Source organism: Plectropomus leopardus, chromosome 10 (genome assembly GCF_026936395.1).
Source record: "Plectropomus leopardus strain MGB_pleo_1.0 chromosome 10, ASM2693639v1, whole genome shotgun sequence".
NCBI lineage: Eukaryota > Metazoa > Chordata > Actinopteri > Perciformes > Serranidae > Plectropomus > Plectropomus leopardus.
Window position 1 is genome coordinate 4,544,182 of NC_142185.1, and position 27,667 is coordinate 4,571,848.

Consider the following 27,667-nt stretch of genomic DNA (forward strand, 5'->3'; position numbering starts at 1 on the left):
AAACTAAAAATAGAGAGGATCAGCATCAGCCAGGAGTCTCACATTCATCTCTTCCTACACTGCATCGCTTCGGAGAGAGATGGCCAGGTTGCAAACACGAGACAGATTCAAATGTCGAGACACAACACCAGAGGAATGTTGACACACAAGAAAAAAGGCACAGACTTGTGAAGAGACGACAGGTTAACAGGAGACAAGGTGAAAAGTTCACTGCGTTAGTTAAATACTACTGTTCTACAAAATGTCTTAAATACAACAACATCCATTAATGAGTATTTAGGTCCTTGTTTTGTAAAAAAAGTCTTGGAACTAGCACCTGCCACTATAGATTAATAGAACACTTGCACAATGTTAATCAACCCTTTGAAACTTGAGCATGGCTTGATGTCTTTCAAAAACATGAGAAGACGGTATTGAGAAAAATAAGACAAAAAATGAGCCAAAATGATTAAATGAGATTAGTTAAAAAAAAAAGAAAATTATTATAATAGTAATAATAATAATAATAAATAATAACAACAATAATAATAATAATACTAATAATAATACTAATACTACTACTACTACTACTACTACTACTACTAATAATAATAATAATAATAATGTTTTTTAAAGGAAATGACCCAAAAATTATCAAAAAATTAGTAAAAACAAAATATCTGAAAATTAGTAAAAGAAGATTTTTTTTTTTAAAGGAAATGCAAATAAGTTCTAAAGAAAGAAAAAAGTTTTGGGCGGAGTTAAAGTAAGAAAATAACTGGGCAAAAGTGCTTACATTTTTTTTGAATAATTTTGTAATGTAATATTAATTATTTTATTATGATCATTATAAATATATAGTCATCAACATTTTTCCCAAGCTTTTCTTCTTTTTTCCCCAAGACATTTCCCCCTTGCTTAAAAAAAAACAAACTACAGATTTCTTCTGATTTGTGGGATGTTTCTTGCCAAGTTGCTCATTGACTCTTTTCCCATGTTGTTAAAAGAAATCGCACCAATTTGCTCACAGTTCAGAGGTTTAAATGCTTGTCAAAGGGGTCTGAAAGTGGCACAAGAAACATTATGTCGATTAAAGTTTCAAAGCGTTAACTCTCTTTCTCTTTTCTCTCCCTTAATGCTATTATGGTGAAAGATTTGCACTAAATTCAGACAGAACTGCAAAAAAAGAGAGTTTTTGTGCAAATACAAATGTGCACTTAAGCCTGCTCACCCCAGCTCTCAGTTACTGAGGCCGCTTCTTTGTGGCAACTTGCACAGATATTCAGTACTGTTGGCATGGATAACCCTTGTCTGTGTCATGGCAGAGGGGCCACAGCTACAGCGGGCCCTCATTGTGCCCCTCAAAGACCCCCTTTAATCCTCAGAGTCACTACAGAGGCTGCGTGCCCATTTCACTTGGCAGAGAGCATCAAGAAGACAATCACATCATTCAGTGCGCTGCTCACAGTTCATTCTCTTCTCCTGTCTCTCTCACACCCCCACCCCCAAACACACACACACACACTCACACACAGTGTTTTCTCTCTTATTTCTACTGTCTCTTGCAACTGTGTACCGACTATTAACCGACTATTAATAATTAGCAAGCTGCATCTCCTGATCTTCCACAAGACTCTCAGAGACACCTTACACATAACAGATCCTGCCATTATGTGGGACTTCAGTACAGTGTTTGCCTTAGGTCAGGGGTGTACAAACTTCTTATGAATTCTGGACAGATTAGATAAAAATACTTGAGGCTTGTTGCTTCTTGCATCATATGAGTTACTAAAAAAAGAAAAAACGCACATACAAATGCGAAAAACACAACCGTTTCATCTTTAAGTATTCAACTTTGCACCACTCCTGAGAGCAGCATCCATCACTGTCGAATTTATGGGGGTTTTTTTTGCTGTTGCCATGTGCCAAATTTAAGGGAAAAAATCATGAACCAACATCTTTATTTCTTCAGCTCCAAAGATGTAGCAGGATCAAGGATAAATGTAATTACATTTTTTTAAACTTTGATTAAAAAATGACTAATAAATCCACCTTCTACCATCTTCCACTTTCTATTTAGGGCTGGGAACAATTTTAACCAAATATTAATTGTAAAATAAAACATGGCTTTTTTGGTGACATAAATGCAAGTGGCCATTTGATAATTTAAAAAAAGTCAGATTTTTGTCATTTATTTTTCGAGATATTACAAGGTAAAGAAAAAAGAGAAGAAAATCTATTCATAAAATCACGTTTTTGCATTTTCAAGACCTTTGAAAGATTGATTTAGGACACTTTAATATCAGTTAAGGCCTTATTTTTAGATAAAGGCTTTTTTGAAGATCTGCAGGAACCCTGATATAGTATATTCTGGTGGGGGAGGGGCTAAAACTAATCATTCATAGTACCACCTATTGCCACATCAGATTCCATTCTCCCATTTAACAATTTAAGTTTTTCAAACATTTATCAGTTACTAAAAAATCCAAATGAACTTCTCTTCACATCAGCATAAACCTGTTCCACTGTACACCATTTATTTAAAAAGAAAGTATGAAACGTTTAACGCTGGTTCGACTGGTACTCACATCATTTCCTTCCTTCAAAACATTTTCATTAACACAAAGAGCAGTGAGGGCAACACAACGTCACCACTCTGTTTGAACTAAATATTCTCTGGTGTGTTCTGCTAAAAACAAAAACACAGAATCCAATACAGAATAACAATACAGTGTAATTTTTGTCCAAAAACTTCACCCTGAACCTTTTGAAACTTAAGCAAATTGGCCTGGTAACAAGGCAATGAGCAACTTAACAAAAAAATGACCAAAAAAATTGCAAGAAATTAGTAAAATGTTACACGAAAATTACCTATTAAAATAAAAAAAACAGTGAATGACAGAAAAAAAGTACAAAAATAAAAAAATAAATAAATATGAATAATAAGAACTTCTTTTTGTTGCCAAATTTTAAATATACTGTATTGTTATTTGATAATTTTCAAATTATTATACCATCTCTCTCTTTTTTTAGCTAAGGTTTTAGCCAAGTTAATTTTCTCGTCACCTTTTGCATTTTTTTTTTTTTTTTGCAATTTGACAGACGTTTCACGCCGAGTTGCTGATTGCCTTTTTCCCCATGTTTTTGAAAAATTCAAACCAATGTCATTTGTAAATTTCAAAGGTTTAAATACTAGTGAAAGGCATGTGAACGCAGCACAAGAAAAGTGATGTCGATACAGGTTTCAAAGTCTACTATTTGATGGTATATGTACATATCTTATAGACTCTAAGATATGTACATATACCATTCCTCTATAATATAGACGGAGCAAACAAATACATATTTAAGCCTTCATTTTCCAGAGTATTAAGTATAAAACTCACCATATTACATAATATAGAAAAGGTCTTTCTTTACAGCCTCCTCCACATGCTGCTACAGCCAATACCAGCAGTCACACACACCTACACACAATCCATACACACATAGGAAAACACGTTAAGCTCTTTGCAAAGCAGTGCATTCACTGTGTGTGTGTGTGTGTGTGTGTGAGAGAGAGAGAGAGCGAGAGAGAGAGAGAGATGATCAAAGGGCTTCCTCAGAATGAGAATTCAGCCCCCAATGATGTTAACTCTTTCCTACATGGTGCAGGATATAATACTACACACACGCAGACACACACTTGCATGCACACACAGCACTCATGCACCCACCACAGGCACAGAGGCACTCATGTCATCCCAAATCCATGAGAGTAGCAGCCCTGAGAGCCAATCGAAGACCTGTTATTTCTTCTTTAATGGATAGATCCCAGTAGGCCATCACTTACACGTGGTTAAATATGTTATCATCTGTATCCCCTGCATTTAGTGCAGTGGTAGGAGGGGCGTGCCACTTGAGACAAAATCCAGTTAGTACCAAAACAAGATAAAATCACTATCAAGTTATTTTATCAGTGACATGATGGGGCTGAAGGTGCAAATGTGCTCTGCTCATTACAGTGGGAAAAAGACAGACTTACAGTGTCCACTACGTTCATGTAACAGCAAAGCACTAAATCTGAGGACACTGAAGGCAGCTCATGCACACACTGAAATACACACAAAGCCTCGGGGATTAAGCCAATTACAAAGGCGCTGTGTGATTGTGTTGAAGAAACTGAAAAGCCATCGGCTGATTCTCCCATTTTCATGGTTTCCCGTTTTAAGACTGTCCTCTCTGTGCTTAAAAATACCGCCTCTATTTGAAGCTGCAGTTTGCATTATGCATTGATCTGCTATAAATGGTCCCATACAGAACCAGACAGAGCTGTAGAAATTCTGACAATGCTGACATGTCCACTTAAAGAAGAAGACGGTTACAGAAATCAGTTATTTAAGAGCAACAGCTAAATTTGGCCGAGCAATCTCAATTAGTAGTTGCAAATTAAAATATTCTATCTAAATGTATTACTGTATCAGAATCATGGCTATTTGTTGTTGCACTGCAACTAAAACAAGTCTATTAGTTAAGAACTAGCTAAAATTTGTATAATCAATTTATTGTCATTTGACAACATCACCATTGGGCTCTGGGAACTTGTCATAAGGCTTTTTCAAAATTTACTTACATTTTACAGATCAAACAATTACTTGAGACAATTATCAGTCAATGAAAATACTTACATGATACTGATAATGAGAATATTTGTAAGTTGAGGCACTAATTTCTAAACACTTTTTTCCAAATTAGCTGTGGTTCTTGAACCTCTTTTTTTGTTGTTTTTGGTTGTTCAATGTGTGTTTCATTCTGAGCCGCCTCTCTAAATTCGGAAGATTTTGCAGATGTGTGAAAAGCAACACAGGTGGAACGCTTCATAAGTTATTTTATTCCTCAGCAGCAGTTTATCAAGTTTGACTCATGGAGTGAATAACTTTTAGACTTTAGACTAGACAGAGTGAACAAAGTTTCATTTACAATGCAACTAATGTTTTGCTGCTCCATCTGTGCCCAGAGTGCACTCTGCACACCAAGACTGCAGTGCTATAATAACCGAATGGTAAATATATTCCAGTAGAGCTCCTAATGAAATGTCCAGCTCTAAAAATAGAGAATCTATTTGTGGCAGCAAATGTTTTAATTGTGGCTGGCTGCCACATGTAAGTGAATGTGTTGGAAACCCTGGTAAACAAGTATTTCTGACTCAACCTCTTCATTGTTGCCTTTCCCATCCTCTCTTTTTTTTAAACCTGTAGAATATGACAAGTCCACTAATGTTGTCACTATTCGCACTTCAGGTCAAGGAAAAGCAGCTATTTTTTTGGATTCCAGCAGAGAACAAACTTTTCTGTTTCTAAACCAGTTCATTTTTGGTCAAAATGCTCTGAACAGTTCAAAATTAGGTGTGCTAATCAGAAGGGAACTGGATCTATGTTGGTGGAAAAGAGGCAAAAGAGTGGTACGACAAAACAACACAGTATCATATCATTTATCAGCCCTGACACAGCTCCTTAATACTCAGACATGAATTTGTCTGTTTCAGATTCCACACACATTATTGTTGTGCACAGAAGAAATGTCTGCTACTCATACCAACATAAACAAGTAATCTAATAAACACCCTCATGAGCATTCTACATCAATCAACCTAATGAAGTACTTGAGAGGTAGAGACTGAGATCGGAGCACTTTTGGGGGGTTTAGCTGTACCGTATTATTCTAAGAGGCTTATATATTGAGAGCAATTCACTTTGAGAGTAATCTCAGCATGCTGCATGCATTCAATTTCTGAGATTCTTATAAGAGATGCAAAACCTGGTGTTTTATTTAAATGAGTCCAGGTAGAAAATATATTTGACATTTTCTGCAAATATTCCCACTTCTGTAACGATATTGGAGGTGACCTGTACCACAAGTTCAAAACGTGCTAACGAGACAAGTTATGTCTCCTATCAGCTAGTCGCTATTGGACCTTCTTCTGGTTGGCCTAATACCTCACATACCAAACAAGCAGCAAACAGGTTGCATGTTGAACAGTGGCAACATGGATAACTTTTCGGCACGGTATATTTCGTACGACCTTTACACATTCCTTGGTACCTTCATCTTGTTTTTTTTTCTTCTTCTGTTTTTTCCATCTTTCTTCCATGAATTTCTGCTATTCAACTTCCGGGTCAAAGCCCAGCACAGGGACTACAGAGCATGCGCAGAACACCTTGTTTTGATCAAGGTGTAGTACATTGAACCCCAACTGAATTATCTAGGTGTGTTAGTCCGACTAGAGAAATCTGACAGTCAGACTAACGTGTTTGCATGTATTTTAAAAGTCCAGTTTTAGTCAGACTGACATAATAATTTGACTTTGTCTAACATCATGTAAACGTACTGATTGACAGCAACTCTCTCAGCCCTCATCATGTTCGCCAGTACTGAACCAAGATGAAACAAGTGTTAGGATTCTTCCGGCGAGTTGTCACTCAAGACACTAAGAGGTGACTGGATGCAAGATTGTTTTCACAGTAGAGATTAGCAAGAGGCTAAATGTAAAATTACAGTCCTGCGCTTGAACGACTGCTGCGGCAAAACAACAACCAGCGTTCACTGAATTTACACAGGAGAGACACAACCTTCTAAGGTGTTTCCTTCTTTACAAACAAACAGCTTTATTACGTAACAAGACTGAGTCAAAATACAGTAAGAAATTACATAAGAGACTTAAAACTGATATTTTCTCCTGATCGAGAAGTCCTCTGTCAACCCTCCACAAACAAACACACAGCCACTCCAGAGATGGATAATCTCTGTGGGATTCAGATCTGTATTATGCATGTGTGTGACCTTAGCGAAGAGAAAACTCTATTTCTAGTCTTACCTTCTCCAGCTGTCATGGTGCAAAGCCGCACTGAAGCTGGACAGGAATGTAGCTACACAGCTGACAGCTCCGCTCGCTCTCTCCCACTCTCTTTAGTCTGTCCTATATCTCTTGCCCACTGTTTACCTCTCAGTGGTGCAAGAGGAATGGCTGCTTTGTTTTGCTCTCATCCGTCCCTCCCTCTCTTCCATCTCTCCCTCTACAATCTCTCTGCTCTCTCCTTCCTGTCTCTCTCCTCCCCCTTCCTCTCCCTGCTTGCCTGTGACAGCACTACAGCACAGCCGTCCCCTCCGCCTTCATCTATCTCTCACAAAAACATGTGTGCATATATCACAAGACAAGAGAGAATTTCAGAACTTTGTGTCCTTTTCGATTTTAGCTCAACATTTATAATTTGCAAATCCTCCTCTCTCCTCTGGCTCCCTGTAAAATCCAGGATTGAATTTAAAATCCTCCTCCTTACTTACAAAGCAAATGGTCATGTTCCATCCTATCTGTCGCAGCTCATAGTTCCAACCCTCAAGATCACTGCGCTCTGAAAATGCAGGATTACTTGTGGTTCCCAAAGTTTCCAAAAGGAGGACAGGAACCAGAGCCTTCAGCTACCATGCTCCTCTCTTATGGAACCATCTTCCAGTTTCAGTCAGGGAGGCAGACACCGTTTCCACTTCTAAGGGAAGACTTAAGACCTTCCTCTTTGATTAAAGTTTATAATTAAGGCTGGCTCAGGTTGCCTGGACCAGCCCATTAGGCTGACGTAGGTTTAACCTGCCGGGGGACTTCCCATTATACGCTGAGCTCCTTTTCCTTCTCTCAATGCCGCCATCAGAAAATCATGCACGTCTGTTTACTGCATTGCCATTTGCAAGCTTAGCTTAGCCTCAGTAGTTTAGCTTAGCCTTCCATCTGTGATAGCCATGTGGGACTGTCACTACCTAGGTCTCGCAATAACGAAGCCTGGGTCTCTTGAACTGGACTATGCTAATCCCATTGCCTCTCTGGAGCATTCCTGCTCCCTTGTTTCCTAGTTTTCCTGGATCCTGGCAGCAACACTGGCTGTGCCTGATTGTGGTGATAGCTGTGCTGATGCTGCGACCCTGCCTTTGCTGTGGCTGTACTGATACTGTGCCCCCCGCTCGCCCTGATCGTGGTTCCCCCCCGTTCTCTTTCCTTTTTGCCACAATTGTATTTCCTTTGTTATTTACGACATCTATTGCACGTCTGTCCGTCCTGGAAGAGGGATCTCTTAAAATCCTCTGCCGCTCTTCCTGAGGTTTCTTCCTTTTTTTTCCGTTACAGGGGTTCTTTTTGGGGAGTTTTTCCTTGGGTGATGTGAGGGTCTCAGGGCAGAGGGAAGTCGTACACTGTAAAGCCCTCTGAGGCAAACCATGTTTTGTGATAATGGGCTCTATAAATAAAATTGACTTGACTTGAATTGACTCTGTGCACAGAGTTGATCTTGGAGCTGTTTGACAGCTCAGCATCTTCTCTGTCCATATTCACACCAGACATTCTTCTCAGCTCTGAAACAAATGGTTTTAAATTAAAGTGAATCGTCATCCACAAAGTCCATTTCAGTGCAGCCGTGAAACACAGAAGTGGAGCCAAGCAGCTGATCGTGATGAATATGAGGCTTGACTATTTAATAACTTCTAAAATGACTCATGTTTGCATATTCCTTTTAACTTCCCAAATGTACCATCAGCAACTCTGCTCACAGTTGACTTAGAGGGACTCATTACAAATCATGTTCAGCTGTAGAATTTTTTCTTGAAACGGAATAAGATGGTCAACTAATAACTCGAACACTGTTAAACAATATTTGAATCGTCAATATCTTGAATTAAAGCAGATTATCAATCAATGGACTCCACCAAGAGGCAGATTGTTGGATTATGTGAAAAGACACAGAAAGACACTAAACTGATGCCTCATTCACTGCACAAAAAACCTGCTAACACCCGCTAATATCTAGCTTTTTAATGCAATGTGTGTGCGTGCGTGTGTGCGTGCGTGCCTGTGTTTGGTATGATTCATTAAGTCGTCGTGGCAGGTGAACTGAACATGTGAAATGTTGTGGAGTGGTAGCTGGAAGGTGATGCTGCAGACTGTTGTGAACTGCTGAGCCCTGTCTGACTGTATTCTCCTTGCCTCAGCTGTTGTCTCTGTAAATGTAGATGTGGTCAGCGGGACAGTCAGCAGAAAGAATGTCGAAGTCATTGCACCTACACAGAGGTCACAACTCTACAAACAAACAATACACTCATACTAATACATCTGCCCCTTTACTGCGATGTGTCTCATTTGTGTCATGTCCATACTGATATATTGATACAGTTAAGAGGGACGCCTCTGGGAGACTGTTTTGGTCTTTGGCTCCACAGATGGACATCTCAAAGCTCCGGTGGTCGCTCACCTCCTTTGGAGAAATCTCAACACCTTTGTCTGTCTCGCCCTTTAGCAACCCCCCCTATTCTTCCACACACAGACACATGTCATGGAAAAGAAGCTGACACACCCAAAGAAAACATGAGTGATGCTAAAGGAGAGAAACAGCCGGCTGAAAGACACCGGGTAGGTTTCCATTAATCCTGAAAATTGTGCAAAATGAAATTGTAAATATAAAATAAGCCTAACGGGAATATGTCAATTTTGAAAAAAAGTTTTTACGCTTGCATGAGGTGGTATTTCAGGCAAATTCGAAAAAGCCATATTTCACAAAACTGAATGGAAACACTTATTTTTTGCTTTTCTAGGTCACATGATGCTATGACTATGTGCTTGTCAGTAGGAACTGGCTCCCTCATGATGCAGCAGGAGCTACAAGAGTTGTTACTGCATTGCATAACTCTTCAAAGCGGATCATCCTGAAGTTTTGCAGAAATCCCTCATACGCTCCCACTTCTAAAGGGCTCGCTTTTCCATTTTTACTCGCATAACACACCTACTTCGCCTTGGATTGGAAATAATGACAGCTGGTGCGGTGGTTGCAATAGAAATAAAGCTGCTAATGTTTTGAATATCCGTCACCATGCTTCTTGGAAAATTATCGCCAGAGCAGAAGTCACAGAACATCGCTCAGTTGAAAAAAAGTCATCTCACAATTGTGTTATATTGATATTTCAAAAATATCGGTTTGGTTTTGCACAAATCTGTAATGGAAACCAGCGTAGTGACAATGTGATAATGAAGAAAGCCTGAATGAAAAAGTCTGCTTCTTCACTCATCATAAAAAAGCTCAAGAGGGAGACATTTCTTACATTTTCTTCCCCTGCACCACAAAACAAACAACCACTGAGCTGCTTCAGATCAACAGACTGTCCTCAGTTCATGCCACATTACACTGAGACTACAACAGCACTATGTCACAGTGCATCTGCCCATCCTCTTTTCCATTCCCCACTGTGCTGGGTGTCAGTGGGGAGGAAAGCAACAAAAACAATGAGGTAAGCAACAAGAGAACATTCCACATTTTGCAAGCTGAAGACAATTTCTGAATGACTTGAGATAAACTGTAATACATGATTAAAAAACTGCATTAATTAATTTATTTATTCTATTTTATAATTTTTATTTTTGTTTATTTAATTCTTTTTTTTCCAGAGGGATGTGGTATGCTGTAAAGACCTCTGAGACAAAATGATATTTGTGATAATAAGCTTTATAAATGAAACTGAATTAAACTGAAGTGAAGTGAAGTGAAGTGAACTGAACTGAACTGAACTGTATTAAATTGACGCATATGGAACGGTCAAATAGCCACCTGAATACCACAATAAAAAATAAGCAACAGTGAGCTTAAATAATGGCACACAGGAGGAGCACTCACCTGAGCCAGAGGATGAGATCATGTTCCCGGATCTTTGGACTTCATCAAATTTGCTGAAGATTACATTCAACCTATAAAAGAAAAAATACGCAAACAGGTGGTGATAAATATGTAAAGAGTATACAAAATGAAAGTGTTAGCAGATTGCAAATGAAAGTGTCAGATTGTCAGCTGTGAAAAGGACACTGGGCCACACCATCCATCACTTCCCGAGGTGAGAAGCTCTCCCTCTGCTCTGTGTGGCAGCAGGGACCGCCAGGACCAAAATAGATGGCGTCCAGAACTGCCACACACATGGCAAACTGGCACTTAGGCCAGAGAGAGAGAGAGGCTGTTGTCCAGTGTAAAACAGGACGAAGAGGACAAAACACTAACAGAGACAGTCTCTGCATGTTGGCTGACATGATATAAATAAAGAAATACAGCTTGTTTAAATCTGAGCTATGAAATTCTGGCACCCTGTTCAAAGGGCTTGGTCAGGAGGGGTTACAAGACATATGACTGTAAATCTGATTTAGTGGCTGAAAAATTCTGCTGCAATGTTCTGTCACGAGCTTATATTAAATATATCCAACACATGGTATGAAAAATGGCAGAGTAACTTCTGCCTTCTGAAGGGTGTGACACATCAGACACCTCGTGCTCAGGGGAAAAAGTAAGATGAGTTTTAACAGGGATATAAATAATCCCAATCGAGGTTGTCTGGAATCATCTGGATTATATGGAAGGTGAAAGAGATTTCTCTTTATGAGCTTCTCTTTGAAACTGGCTGAGGAGCTGCCGAGCTCAGGTGATCACATACACCAGCTCATATTTCTTGAAAATGTCATCAATCATGCACTTCGCCCAATTCAGATTTTTTTTCTAGATCCCATTTTCAATGGAGCTATTCACATTATCGTTTAAAATAAAGCCAATATCAAACTCCAATGTGAACTGGGCGTATCCCTGATATGGCCCGCATGCCCTCAAGAACAACAAGATGTCACAAAACGGACAATTCTTAATGCCCACATGTAATTTTAGGCGGGAGGACAGACAAAGTTTTCATCATTTTATAGGAGGATGTCGATCTAGAGTGATGTAAAATTCACACTGAATTCCAATACATACAAAAAAATGCACATACCGTAAAAAAAAATTGTTTCTAAAAGAAAAGTATGTAAATTAGTAAAATAAAAAGTAAAATAAATAAAAATGGGAAAATGAAAAGGAAATGACCCTGAATAAATCTGTAACATCATTTTAAAAATATTATTCTAGTAATCACAAAAATAGTTTTCCCTAGCTTTTTCCTTTTTTTCTTGACACATTTCCTTAGCTTTAAAACAAAATAATAATAATTTTCCAAATTTATATATTTCTTGCAATTTGTGGAACATTTTTTACTAAGATGCCCACTGTCTTTTTCCCATGTTTTTGAAAGAAATCGCACTAATTTTTCAAAAGTTTCAATACTTGTGAAAGGTGTCTGAAAGCATAAGGACAATGACGTCATCCAAGTTTCAAGGGTTAAAAAAATAAATTGATTTAGTACAAAGGAGACAAACAACTGTCTGATCTTTCAGTGAGAGACTGAAGTCTTCTTTGCTGCAGGGCTCTGTATTGGCAAGAATCTGCAAACCACAACACAGGATTTGTTGCAATACTGTCAGCAAGGCGATATATTGTGGTATTTTTTATTTTTATGCTAATTTTAAAGGACAGCTGCCATAAGGAACACTCTACCATATGCAAAAAATTCAAAACAAAAAAGCTGACTTTTTAATGCAATCAGAACATTAGGATCTGTATTTATCATAGCCTCTGTGACATGCTAGGATTATGTTGTTAGGTTGGAATAGCAGAGTCATGCCTGAAGACAGATTACAGCACTGCTATCAACATGTGTGAACTATTAAACCTTTGAAACATGGATTGACATCACTTTTCTTGGGCTGCCTTCAGATGCCTTTCACAAGTATTTAAACCTTTGAACCCTGAGCAAATTGGTTAGCTTTCTTTTGAAAACAAAGGAAAAAAAGGGCAATGAGCAACTTCACGAGAAATGTGCAAATTGCAAGTAAATTGTTAGATTTGGAACATTATTTTAAAATTTTTAAAAAAAGCTAGAAAAAAAGTTACTTAGTTAGTTAGAAAAAAACTACATTTGAATACATTTTAAATTATTTTACAGAATTATGAAATTACTATTACCTTTAAGACCTTTTTTTTCAAAGTCATTTATTTGTTTATTTATGTAATACTTTTTTGTTTGTCTTTTTTCATATTTTCAGGAAATTTTGCTGCTATTTTTACTTTTTGTTTTTAGATAATTTTTGGATAATTTTTTATCAAGTTGCTCATTGCCTTTTTCCCATGTTTTTGAAAGAAATAAAGCCAATTAGCTCCTGTTTTTAAGAAAATTGCATTGATTCTCAAATCATTCTTAAATGCACCTTAATGTACCAAATGTATGTATATTATTATTGCAACAGTCCAAAACAATGACGATTCCTCTCCATAATAACCTCAAAGGTACTCAAAGTCATGTCCAAAAAATCTGATGAAAGAGAAACTTGAGCATATTTCTGTGGAGGGACTGTGATGGCTCGCTGGAGGTTATGTATGATGAGGGCACACACATGAACAGGAGCTGCCTGGCTGCTTTTGTTCTCATCACCTCATATATATATATATATATATATATATATATGTATATATATATATATATATATATATATATATATATATATATGTGGGTGATGAAAAAAAAATGTTAAGTGATCTGACTTTATTAACCAATGTGTGGGGCGACATATAGTGTATTTTGAACAAAAAGCAGAGGGTCATTTGGCCCCTGAGCCAGACTTTGGACACACCTGGGGTAGAGCATGCGAAATCAGAAAGGAAGAAACAACAGAAAGCATGGAAGGAGGAGGGAGTCGTACCGTGACTGTGGCAGGCCTTTTTTGCTGAGATCCATCCTCACCCGCTCTCCCACATGTCTGTAAATCTCCACCAGGCAGCTCATGGCTCCATCACGCACCTGAGGAGCACAAAACATGAAATCACACACTACTTATGTAGGATAACAATATGTAGGACGTTTAGCGGAACTCATTTGTTCCTGAACTACTTCATGCTGCCACCAGAGAAGGTAACATGTATAAAGTGTAGCATGCCGCCTCTTTAGTTTCTGAACAGGAAATCCTGCTCTCATCTTATCCACCAATAAGAAAATCATCCTTACAAGTCACGCAGGATTTACTTAAGCCTTAGGGATGATTTTTTTCAAAAACATGTTATAAAAAACTAACAAGAAATGACGAAAAACTGGAAAAAGCTGACTAAAATTTAGGCAAACAAGAAAACTACCTGAAAATTAGCACAAACAAAAAAAAACTTTTTTTATAAAATGAAATAACCTGAAAAGATGAAAAAAATTCTGTAACATAATTTCAAATGTATATTTTTTTTTAAATTTTGAATATAGATTTTTATTTTTCCCTCGTTTTTTGAAAAATTGCTAATCATTCTTTCTGTGTCTCTCTCTCTCAGCTATTTTTCAGCCATTTTTTATCAACTTTTATTCATTTCTTGGAAATTTGTGGGACATTAGTTGCTGATTTTCTTTTTTATCATGTTTTTGACAGAAATCAGATGAAGTTGCTCAAAATGTTACAAAATGTTAAAATGCCAGTTAAAGGCATCTGAATGCAGCACAGGAAATCTGTGAGAACATCTGAGAATTAAATCAGCAGTAAAACATCAGATCTTCACTTCATAACAATATGAAAGCGAGCACATCCAAAGAGGCTGTAACCAGCAGCTTGTTTGGCGTTTTTACCTGATAAATGTCTTAAATAATTATAAAAATTGTTTTTAATTATTCCATAATTCATTTTTGTCTTGATTCCCAAAAGTATTATGATTCCTGACATCACAAAATGTTCAACAGTGACAAAGTTTATGGAGAAAAAACAGGACTGCTCATACCTGACTCGTGGGGTCCCCGAGGAGGTTACATATGTGGGGAACTATTTTACTGAGCGTCAGGCCTTGAGCTCCATATCTGGAAGACAAAAAATTTAGATAAATCAGCCCAATGTCGAGATGATAGGAGGTACGCAAGAAAACCTATTGTTTGAACAGGGTCCTAAACAGACAGTCAAGCTGCAAAATCACTTTTTTGAAATGTAAGAAGATATCGAATAACTGCCGGGAAAGTAAAGGCAAATCAGGGGTTTTCCACTTCACAGCGAGGGGAGTAGCTAAAGAAACTGTAACCCATTAACAGCTGCAGATTTAATCCAAATATTACTGAAACTGCAATATTGCCAACAGCAATATCCAAGTAACGGGAGCTGCAATTTTTTGATCAAGTTAACATGTGTCACAACAAAGCAATACAAATGAAGCATTGCTACAGAGATACCTCAGTCAGCCTACAAATTAAAACCCAACATGAAGGTCATGACAAACCGAGCCAATATATATATATATATTGTATATATATATATATTGTATATATATTTATTTATTTTTCAGGGAAAATGAAATGCAAAAATTACTAGTCTCACTAAAATCAAAACTTATATAATAAATGCTATATGTGTCAAAATAACTGCAATTTTTTGCACATCATGCAGCCCTGAATGGATCCATTATATTTTAAAGAAATTTAATATAAATTATCATAAAGTTCATAAAAGCATGCACATCCAGATAAAAAAAAAATAGGTCCTAGACAAGAGATAATAAAAGAGAAGAAAAAAGAAGGTCTGCACACTAGCTTTTGCTCCTTTAAATATTTAATGTAGTTACCACAGAGGTGACGTTTCCAGCTACATGCTCTTCATCAGACAAGTTAACAATGCAGACACACACCTTCAGATACTTACTATGCCAGGTCATGTGACAAATCACCTGACAGGTCACCTCCCATTCATAAATACATATTGAAACAAAAACATATGCAGACAACATCTGGTCTTGTTAGATGACCTCTTTTTTTATTGTCTTTTATTGCATTTGTTTTTATATTTTCTAAAAACTTCTAAAGATGTGCTGTATTCTTGTGTACCTTTGTATATGTACTTTGTTCTGGCCTTTTTGACTGTCCTACACCTTTCTCTGTTTGGCTTCATGTTGATGTCTAGTTTTATTATTCCCTGAGTTCCTGCCTTTGTTTTGTCTGTCAAAGCACTTTTTAAACAACTGTTTTAAAGGTGCTATATAAATGAAGTTTTCTTTTCTTATAATAAATATCATGCACATGGGAAAATGCTGTAAAAACATATAACTAGAGAGATGAAAATGCATGAAGGATTACGCAATAAGAACTTTGTATTTCTCTACAGGTAAGCAGTGAAATGAGACAGTGAAAGTGGACTCACGTGCTCAACGTGGCGATGAGGCAAAGGCACACTCCTTCTCTGGTCCTGTTGTTCTTATGTTTGAAACCTCCCAGCATTCTGTCCCACACATACTGCAACAACACACAGCAACACAGCGTGCTCTATGTAACGCATCACTGCAGTAACGCACATTACAGGACAGGAAATGGACAACAGTTTGTAAACACTGCAATCTAACCACAGCATGCCAAACATCCAGTATCATGTTATTATGCCTGGCACCAATTACAAAACGTACTTTAAAAAGCTATTCATGGCTTTAAAAAGTGACTTGAAACCACAGACTGTACATAAAAATAAATAAACCAAACAACAATACTAAGAGCAAATAACAACAAAGACTTGGGGTCTGTAGTCCCCAAGTTTGTGGAAGTTAGAATTTGGTTTTTGCCTTATAATATCATTTTTATGGCATGTCAAATATTTCTACCAAAGCGCAGAAGAGCACATTAACCTTTTCTTGTCAACATAACTTCATGTGACACTGTTGTTATCCCTGTGTCCATCACTCATCATTTACACAGTCTGACTGTGTATGGCTGGGCCTTTAGGGTTGACTTTATATACAGTCTATGTTTAAAACCTTTCCTTGTGCTGCTTTCACAAGACTTTCACAAATATTAAAACCTTTAAAATCTGAAGAAATTGGTGCTTTTTTTTCTTTTTCTTTTCAAAAACATGGGAAAGGGGCAATAAGCAACTTAATGTTTCACAAATATCAAGAAATGAAATTTGTAGATTTATAAAATTATTTTTCAAAAGTTAAGGAGAACAAAGAAAAAGCCGGGAAAACTATAATATAATATATAATATACTATACTACTACAATTATTATCATTTCATATTTTAAACTGTGTTACTAAATCATTTTCATTTTTAGACACTTGTTTTTTTTTTGGTTTTTTTGGTTAAACAAATTTTCCGCTGGTTTTCTAATAATTCTTCAAAATTTCTTGCAAATTTTGGAGTCATTTCTTCTTACATTGCTCACTGCCTTCTTCCCAGGTTTTTAAAAGAAATCAAGCTAATTTGCTCAGGTTTCAAAGGTTAAACACAAGGGAGTGAATCAATTAAAAGCAATGAGCTACAGTTTCACTGAGGCAAGCTTGGATGAAGCACTCGTGATTATTCAGGACAACAACACAGAAAAGAAAAAGAACTGGCAGCAGATGTACATTAATCATCACTGGAATTAATTCAGGCTGTGTGCTAAAATCCCAGACTCATGGAAAAAAGGACCTCTTTCAGAACCGTGTGTGTGTGTGTGTGTGTGTGTGTGTGTTCGTGTGTGTGTTCGTGTGTGTGTCTGTGTGTGTGTGGTGTGTGTGTCTGTGTGTTGGTACCTGCGGGCTGGCAGCTTGCTCCATGATCTTTAGCAGCACTGTTTGGTCTTGTTCTCGTACTTGGTCTTTAGAATCTCCCAATCGATCGATAAGGCTGGGCAGAACTGAGGGACAGAGGACAGAGGGAGACAGCTAATCACACTGCCAGAACATCACTGCAGGACAGGAATTAATATAGATGTATTGTATATATTGTGTGTATTTTGTGTTGTGTCAAAGGCTTTGTGTTATCAACATGTTTCTTGCTTTAAAAAAATAATAATTTCACTTACATTTCTTAAATATGTTTTTTAAGTCTACATTTATGAATTAACATTTTTTCTGGTTTTGTCCTTTGGCTAGACAAACTTTCAGACATCTCACACAAAAAAACAGTCAGAATAGGATAAGGATTCTGACTTGAACTGCTACCACGAATACTATTACTAATAATAATAATAACAATAATAATAATAACATTGTTGTTGTTAACGACAACATTAACAACAACAATAACAGTAATAATAAGACTTGTATTTATAGATTCTTTTTATAAAAGGGATGCTGCTCAAAGTGCTTCATAAAGACTCAGCACAACAGCAAAAATGACAGAAAATTAGAAAATCAAAAGAAATGAATAATAAAGAAAATATAAAAGTGAACATATAAAGTACAGAGACCAGTAAGAATGTTAAAAAATAAAATAATTTATATAAAATAATAAGTCGAATTACAATGATTAACCCTTTGAAACCTGGATCAACAAGATGTATTAAATGCCTTTCACAAGCATTTGAACTTTTGAAACCTGAGCAAACTGGTGTTATCTCTCTCTCAAAAAAAAGCAATTAGCAACTCGGCTTGAAATGTCCCGCAAATTGCTAAAAAAAAAAAAAAAATGTGAAAGGTGATGAGAGAATGACCTGATAAATGAGCTAAAAAGGAGAGACAATCCTAAAAAGATTCAAATAACTTGGGAAAATATCAACAAATGTATATTTATAATCATATATTTAAAATTGGTTAAATATATTATTATTGCTATTTTTATTTATACTGTTATTTATGTTAATATTATTGTTATTTGTATTTATATTTATTCTTCTATTTTATCACTTTTTTAAGATCATTTCCTGTTTTTAACATTTTATTTTCTCTTTTGTGCTATTCTTAGGTAATTTTCAGGTTTTTGTGAGCAAACAAGCCAACTTACTCAGGTTTCAAAGGGTTAAAAGTCATAGTAACAAACAGGTTGACATTTAAAAAGGTTCACGTAGGACACAAGGATTTTCCAACTGCTCTGTCTAAAACTGGTACGGTAAAGTAATTTATTCTTATTAACTACCAAGGAAATATAAAATGGTGTATTTGCTAAAAAGAAAAAATAACTTAGCAGAAAGCAACCTGAAAATTCCACATTTTTCTTTTAATTCTTTTGTTTTAAAGGCTGAATCTTTGAGGCCAAAGAAATATGAAGGCTCTGTAAGCTTTTGTCTACATAAAGAAAATGATATGATACAATGACAATTAATGAGTCTCACCTGTTCCCACATGGGCCCTGAAGCGCTCCTGTAACCTCGTCACTAAGGCAGATAAGAGGTCCAGGCCGAGCAGAGCCACCTGGTGGACACAAAACAAAAATACAGAAATAAATCGATATGCAATTTTTAAAACTCATTTCATCAAAACAAATTACATTCATCTCTTCATATTCACTTCATGATGTTAAGAATCACAAATGGATGAAAAACTCATAGCTACATGCATGAAAAAGCCCAGTTTGAAGGTTGTATTGGACAGTTGCTGCTGCAAAGGATTATGGGTAAACACAGCATGTTGATATATAAGCCTCCGCTGTGTTTCTGGATGACAGTTGTCTCCTGCAACCTTCACAACATCACATGATAACACATTTGGGAGTCAAATATCACAAAATGTTCAGTTTGAGTTGTGCACCATGACTCTACACATCCTATGCAAACACTCATATATATCTACACGCTCCTATTCAACATCTTTCCTTGTCTTGGGGTGAGTGAGCTACTCAATGAACGACTAGTGAGAGTAGCCCTGCTGACACCATAACAACACTAAAGCATCACCTGGACTTCTGTTCAGGAAATGGTGCAATTTTTGGAAACAAATTATTGGTAAAAGAACACTCCTTCTTACCAGCATGAAATGGATACTTTAGCTATGCTGCCATCTGGTGGCGAGTACACAGGCATAACAAGGAACGATGACAGTGCAAACTATCGCTGGCATGCCTAAGAAACGTTTTTTTTTAACGTGTAAGCAATTATTTTTCTACCTCTGATGACATAAAAGCACATTTCCAGTACGACAGCCAGGTGTTCATTGACATTGACTTTCTGCTCTAACTCTTTCAAACCTGAGCAAATTGGCTTGATTCATTTCAAAAGGAAAGAAGGCACTGAAAATGAAAGAAGAAATGACCTGAAAAAAGAAAGTAAAAAGTACTAGAAAATTACCTGAAAATTAGTTTTAAAATGAAAGATGAAAGAAGAAGACAGACAAAGAAAGAAAGAAAAAGAAATGAAAAACATGCTTTAAAAATAAAATAATTTAGTAACATATTTTAATATAGAATTATGATAAATGTAAATGTAGTAACAAAAAACAAAAAGGTTGTTTATATATATTAAATTATTGAGTATCTGAAAGAAAACTTACCCAAAATTAACCAAGAAATTTGTTGTTTTTCAAGTACAAAAACTACCTGAAAACTATATCTAAAAGTGCAAAATAATAATGATAATTTTAAATATATCATCATTATAAATGTAGTTCTTCCCAAGACACTTTCCCCTTGCTTTAAAAAATAATAATAATTTTCTAAACCTCAAATTTCTTCTCATTTCTTATCAAGTTGAACACTGTCTTTTACCACATTTTTGAAAGAAATCACACCGATTTGCTTTGAAGGTTTCCAAAGGTTTCTTCAGAGGGCTTAAAGGTTCACATACATGTGAAAGGCACCTGAGAGCAGCACAAGAAAAGTGATGCTGCTCCATGTTTCAAAAGGGTTAATCTATTGTTATCTACTCATTTGCTTTTTATGCTAAGAAATACTGTGCTTTCCTGCTTTTGCAAATCTTTCTCCCACTGGAAGAACAGGTAGTCCCAGCAGGCTGCAGGCCTGGTGTCTGCAGGCCTAATCCTCTGATCAGTCCCTTTGTTCTCCAACTGGAGGGAATTACAGTAATTAGAGTGACGACAGGGCCCAAACAAAGAGTCACTGAGCGCTCTGAGAGGGATCAGCACGCTTGAACAATGGGCTAAACCTCCACAGAAACTCTACTTCTGCGATTGAAACAACAACCTCACATCTAGGTTCGGGGTAGCTTCCATGCGGGAGGTCGTGCTAGTAGGAGGTAAACGTTTTTTTTTTCTTGTTCCGTTTCTGAACTCGAGAGGCTGAGTCACAAAGGGACCATGGCAACAACTGCACCCTGTTTTGAGCGCGAGTCCAACACAAGAGACGCATAAAATAACAGCGCAGTCCGGTCCAGTGCAGACGAGGATAGACTGGCTCCTCCTCTTTGCAGACAGATGGCTAACTCTATTTTTTTTTTTTGTTTTTTTGCTGTCATCTACATCCAGACCCCCCAAAATACTAACACACACACAAACACGCCACCCCCCTTCAAAGCTCTAGACCCAAATCTCACCAAGAGACATCATCCCTTCCCAAATCCTCCAACAGACACACTCAGATCTCATTTCTACTCCTCTGATGGTCAGTACGTCTTTGCTGCAGCTGAGATCATGACTGTTTGAGCAGATACTTAACCCTCAGGGACTGATTGGTGCATTTTACACACTTTTCATTTTGGCTGTGTTCATGCATGTGGTATGAATTTTAGAAAGATTGTGTATTTTGGTTTAATTTTCAGCTCAGCTCCTACAATAAGTCTAAATTACAAGGTGGAAACTAAATTGTTACATCCATTCTGTTTAGTGCAAAAATGCTCCACTGAAACCCATTTAAACTGGCATTTTTGATCCCACAGCCATCAAAGCATAAAACGTGCATTGTATTATTTCTGGGTGTAATTCTGGGCTTTTGCCTTGGAATTTGTCATTTTCAGTATTTTCCACCTGATGACGTCCTTTTTTAACAATATTTGGCATATGGAGATAACATGCTATATGTGTACTGTCACAATCAAGGATGCTGACATATGCCTGACTGTGATTATCAAAAAAAATCTACTTTGCATGTAGTATATTGATGACAAAAAGCTGGCATTTAAAGGGATACATTCTGAAAATTAATGAAGATTTTATATGTATGATTAGGACTGATGTTGGTTTAAAAAATAAAGTCAATGAAAGTGGAAAGTCATATTAATGTATATAGCTTGATTTTAAAGGAGCATTCTGTGTGCAGAGCGGTGTGAATGTGAGTATTTGACACTGCACAATAAATAATTAGTATAGTACTAAACAGTACAGAGCAGTACTATAAAGGACTAAAAAGCTTGCTTGCTTGGCAGACTGACAAGCGAGACAAATATGTAAATACTGACAAAGATCACAATCACACCATGAGGTATAACCATGTTTCACTGACCACATGGTTCGGATGGTTTTGAATAGTGAAAATCTTGGTAAGGCAGAATACCACAAAATCCCAGACTGCAATCACAGCTGAAAAACACACACGCTTTAGTCTCTTTTATCATGTTCAGACGAATTCACAGAAAAGCTCAGGCAGGTTATCTCTTGCCTTTCAGTTTTTAGTTATACAGTGAGTGCTTTATGTATATATATAGCTGGGCAGTTTTTCTGTGAATGTGGGATGTGTGAGAATCACTTTTTATCTTAGTTGGGCACAGACATACTTTTCTAAACTCCATTTTCATGCTTTCTGTTGGCACTTTACCTCATCACAACTTCAGTATTGGTGCCTCCATGTGGGTTTCCATTGAAAAGATATTTTGAATATGACATTATTCCCAATAAGATTCAGGGCACGTAAGTAGCATATTCTGCTTGGACTTCCCGAATTAGGCCATACTTTAAATGTAGCATTTTCCAATAAAGACATTTGGAATATGCTGGTATTATTCAGGTTTTAATAGTATTATATGGGCATGTATAGTTCCTAATATGCACCTCAAATGGGGTTTTTACCACAATATGTGGCCACTTACTTACTGCTTACTTACTGACTTACTGCCTATTTACAGTGAACTCTGTTTGTGTCATGGATGCTTTGCACACAAACCAACTCGGCAACAGTTTGCAAGGCTGGAGTTAGAGATGCATGCAAAAGAAAAGCCAACACTTCTGGTCAGAAGAAAAGGCACACCTACTTAACACATTTTAAAAGACTTGAATATAAACTAGGAATGGTAACAATTAATCGATGATCAATTGATCGGTTGATGAGAATTTAATTGAAAATGTGAAATTTAATTGATCGATTAATAGGCTCTGCATTGCTGTCAAAGTATATGCAATATGTTGCTGTGAGCGTTGACTGAGGAAAAAACACATTTGGTATTGTTTGAAACAAGTTTACATGTTATTTTTTAATAACAATTAACTGATCATTAATTTTACCAATTAAGTGCTTACAGTTTGCAACCCTAATATCAACAGGTTTTTGGATATACACAAATACTACAACACCAACCTTTTCAAGAAGGTAGTGAAAGGAAAACTTTGAAAAAAAATAAAATGATGGAAAGAACAAAATGACAAGTGGCTCAAGATGTTCCACTTTTCTATATGTTTACGTGATGTAAACAATACTTTGCTGCACATTTATCGGAGTATACACAGCTGCATGTAAAGCAGAGTATCAGTGGTATATTCATTTTCGTTACGTCATGTAAACAGCTTAGTAGGAATGTTGACTTTTTTGGAATAAGAGCAAAAAAAAGAATATTTTGTGCCTGTAAACACAGCGATTGTGACAGTGATTAACAGACAAGACAGATGGAATGCTTATTCCAGACAGGAATTGTTGGATGTCAGAAATCAACCTGTGACCATACTAACTCACTTACATCAATCCCAGCTCATGAAACGCACGTGTTTGTTCATCCGGAAAACTGCCGGAAAACCCAGCAAACCACGGCCTGTTCCTCCATCTGCCTCTGATGTGGAGGAGCCTTTAAATTAAATCAAGGATTTCTCTCTCGTCTCTTCGCTCACTACCCAGCCTGTCATCTCATTACCAGTGGAAACACGACACACACACACAGAGCAGTACACACATTTTACACACACACATGAATGCATACGAAGCAAAAGGCAGAGACAAGTGCAGAAACATGTTGTCATCTTTGCAGTGATCTCCTCTAAATCAAAGGAACAGCTGGGTATGCTGTCCTTTTGGAGTGGATACACACACACAAAACCATCTAATTACCCATCTCAAATAGTCTCCATTACCCAAATAAACTTTGAGAAAACAAAACACTTTAGATATTTAAAAGGAGGAAATATAAAAGCACGCAGAACAACTCAAACTGTCTGACACACCTCAGCCAAAATGAGTTGATGACACATGAACACAGACGGCCGTAGTTTATTGCAGGGTGCTTTATGATTATGCAGCATACCTGGCCCTCCCTCCCTGCCTCCTACTGCAGCAGCTACATAATACTAACTGGATTTTGATGTCTCAGGCATTTCCATAAAGTAAGGGCTCAGTCTGGACCGGATCTATTTTCAAGTCCAGCTGAAAATTACACTGTAGCTGACTTTTACTGTAACTCACACGCCTGCTTTTAGTAGGCAGTAGTATTACAGAAATGCTTCAGCATCTAATCTGACAGATGCTGACATCTGCAGGTGCGTTTTTTACGCAGTTTAAGGCGCTTCTGCTTTTCACTATCCAATCTTCAGACTGACTAAAGAAGTGTACTTTTTCCTAGTGAATGTTTGTTGACAGCTTGTTCACTAAGCCCCGCCGCACAAGATGAGACATGTGCCTATGTTTGCAGATGAGCTACAAAGCTAATTTGTGCAGCAGATTACAGACCAGAACAGTGACAGTTGCTGCTTTATGTCAATACAGTTTCAAATGGACTCCAGACAGAGTTACAGCATACTGACATCATTCATCAATAATAATCTGACCAATAATCATCTTAGTTCACATTTCTTTGAAGGTATAAAAAACTAGAAATAGGTACTCAAGCTGTTCTTGAGATATTGCGTTCACAAAAAATGACACAAAGGCAAGGTCAGCATGACCTTGACCTTTGACCACCACAATCGAATCAGCTCATCCTTCAGTCCAACTGAATGTTTGTGCCAAATTTCAAGAAATCCCTTAAGACATTCTTGAGATATTGCTTTAATAACAATGAGATGAATGCAAGGTCACCATGATCTTGACCTTTAACCACTAAGATCTAATCAGCTCATCCCTGAATCCACTCAGACGTGCCAAATTTGAAGAGATTCCCTCAAGGAAATATTGAGATATGGCGTTCACAAGAATGAGACAGATGAGGTCACAGAGACCTTAACCTTTGACCTATGACCACCACAATCCAATCAGCTCATCCTTGAGTCCAAGTGAATATTTGTGCCAAATTTGAAGAAATTCCCTCATGGTGTTCATGAGATAATGTGTTTACAAGAATCAGATAGTGACCTTGACCACTAAAATCTAATCAGTACATCCTTGAGTCAAAGTGAGAGTTTGTGCCAAATTTTAAATAATCCCGCAAGATTTTCTTGAGATGCTGTGGTCACAAGAATAAGACAGACAAGGTCACAGGGACCTTGTCCTTTGAACTATGGCCACCTAAATCAAATCTTGGGCTGGGGCAACGCGTCGACATAATCGATTCGATTCACGTAACGTGCGTCAACGCGTCACGCCATTTTCACATAGTGCATGAGCGTGTTCTTTTTTGTTTCAGCACCCATGTTATCAAATGAGAGCATGCACACTGCCTGCCTGAGCAGCACTTGTCAGGAGCATCTCAGCTGCATGTCAGCTGCAGCACATCTAGAGAAACGGTGACTCGCCATTTTTATACGCATGGAGCATGCGTTTGTCAGCAGGAATAGACAGAGAACATGGTGTTTTGATGATTATATTGACTCTGTACAATATTTTACTGCAGTTTAAAAGTCTCTCTCTGTCACAGAGATGAAGAAACACAAAGACAGCTGTTTTACTTTAACTTCGACGCTTCCCTTTCAAAACAAAAGCCTTCTGACTGTGTCTCTGTGGACCGAATGCCATCAGTTGCTCATACAATGCATTTTAATTTGAAACATTTACAAGATGGGGTTGTTGCTGTGCAGGAGCTTGTATAACTTCATAAATGAATGGAATATGTGTTTATAAATATGAACATACAGCAAGTTAAAGTGTTATTCAAATTGCACTAATTTTACTGTAAGATGTTTTGTTGGACTTTTAGATTTGAGGTTAGTTACTGTAACTGTTTTGTTACTCCTCCCAAAAGTGACTTGAATTTCATACTATTTTTTTTATTTTGCTGTTGTATTGCTAAATGTAGATTGCACTTCATTCCTTTTACTTGAGTGGAACAAGCTCTTGCATTAGTTTTATTTTGGAGACATTTTACATCAGACTGTAAAACTCGGATTACCAGTTAAGACTGGGCTATTCTTTGTTGGGGAATAATGCCCTGCAGTGTAAACTCTGTCATGATTGATGATTTAATACAATATTGAAATATAAATGACAAGTTTTAAAATGTTATTTTCCGTAAATTCGTTTTTATATTAATCGTGTAATAAAAAATAATAGTTAGATAAAAAAAACGATAGATTAATCGATTAATCAAACAATAATCGCTAGATTAATCGATAAAAAAATAATCGTTAGGTGCAGCCCTAATCGAATCAGTTGCACCCTTGCATCTAAATGACAGCCTTTGTCAAATTAGAACAAAATAAAGCAATTTTTTTGAGATATTGCGTTCACAAAAATGAGACAGGGAAGATCATAGAGACCTTGTCCTTTGACCTATGACCATCCTTAAGTCCAAGTGCATGTTAGGGCTAAATGTAAGAAATTCCCTAAAAGCATTCTTGAGATTACCCGTTAACGAAGGGGCTGACTGAATGGACGGAGACCGGTGCAGAGGCATAATCATGCACACATTTACTGTGGCTCCTTTCTCACAGTTACCCACAGACATCTCCTGTTGCTCATCCAGCAGCTGCACAATTATTTGCAGTTAATAACTTGCTCAAGGATTGGCTGATAATGCACAAGAAAGAGTCGTGGCATGCTTCAGCTCAAGCCAACATACTGTAGATGTCTGGTGACTTTGTCACTTCCTCATGGAAAGGGGTTGGGTAATGCTGATGCTCTGCCAGCATTTAGAGACTGCAGCAGTAGTGTTATCATATTCCCGAGGTGTGATTAGCCAGCAGTGACCACACAGTGACTCAGCAGAGCTCCAGGCATGGTGGCAACGACACAATGGAATGTAGAGTAAACGCTCATTATGGAAAACGCCCCACAGCGCTAAAACAGAGCACACACAGAGATGAATATAGCATGCATAAAGAAGTCGCACACAAATACACACACAGACACATCAGTCTGTTCCAGTTCACTTCATCCAGAGACGGCACTTCATGCTTGACTTCCTGCAGTGAAAACACTCAAATGAGAGCATCCTCCTCCAGACATACTGCTACTGATACTAATACACCGCTCTCTCTCTCTCTAGCTCTGTGTCTCTCTGACTGACTCGAGCTCCCTGGCTGAGTTCAAGCGAAATAGTACTAATAACTAGCTGCAGCTAATCAATCTGCCAGCAACTACAGCCATTTGTCTTCAGTGATTATTGTCAAGCTACTCTTGTCTACTTTTGTCAAAAGTAAATGATGCAAACATTCATCACAATATACACACAGTGTTAAACTGGAGAGCTCATGTGTGGTAGGAGTAAATAAGGGGGTGGGGTTTAGGGTTAGGCAAAGATAAAACCGCAGCATTCTAGAAGAGTGCTCCGAGGGCACAGGCACACGGGTTAAAAAGTTATTCACTTTTTAAGAGCTCATTGTTCCATTACATTTGTTGGTCTTTTCAATGGATTTATTAAACAATTTATTAAGAAATTTATATAAAATCCAACTAAAATGTTACTGGGGAAAAAAGGAAGGATTCAAAAATAATAAAATTAATAATAATTAAAAGAAGGGGAAGGAATACAATTAAAAACATTTAAAAATTAAAAATAAATAAAATAAAACAAGAATAATAAAAACAGGGGGATGACAGTGGGCAGAGATAAAAAGTATA

The 27,667-nt window shown here is 37.2% G+C and overlaps 1 protein-coding gene and 1 non-coding gene across 22 annotated transcripts in view; one reads left to right on the plus strand and one right to left on the minus strand.

Annotated features, from left to right (window-relative positions):
• Positions 1-27,667, minus strand: part of clasp1a (cytoplasmic linker associated protein 1a) — a 117,096-nt gene that overhangs the window by 61,659 nt on the left and 27,770 nt on the right. For 20 of the 21 annotated variants that reach the window (XM_088082876.1, XM_088082869.1, XM_088082867.1 and 17 more), the window contains exons 3-8: positions 18,924-19,002; positions 17,404-17,507; positions 16,040-16,131; positions 14,640-14,715; positions 13,592-13,689; positions 10,662-10,732 (exon numbers count right to left, since the gene is read on the minus strand). In XM_088082876.1, coding sequence (XP_087939002.1) covers positions 10,662-10,732; positions 13,592-13,689; positions 14,640-14,715; positions 16,040-16,131; positions 17,404-17,507; positions 18,924-19,002 — 520 coding nt within the window. Of the gene's footprint in view, positions 1-6,832; positions 7,054-10,661; positions 10,733-13,591; positions 13,690-14,639; positions 14,716-16,039; positions 16,132-17,403; positions 17,508-18,923; positions 19,003-27,667 lie in introns of those variants that run through there. The other variant, XM_088082890.1, reaches the window with a different exon arrangement.
• LOC121949649 (U4atac minor spliceosomal RNA) lies at positions 19,397-19,523 on the plus strand. Its single transcript, XR_006106272.1, has one exon. It is a non-coding gene; the product is annotated as a U4atac minor spliceosomal RNA (small nuclear RNA).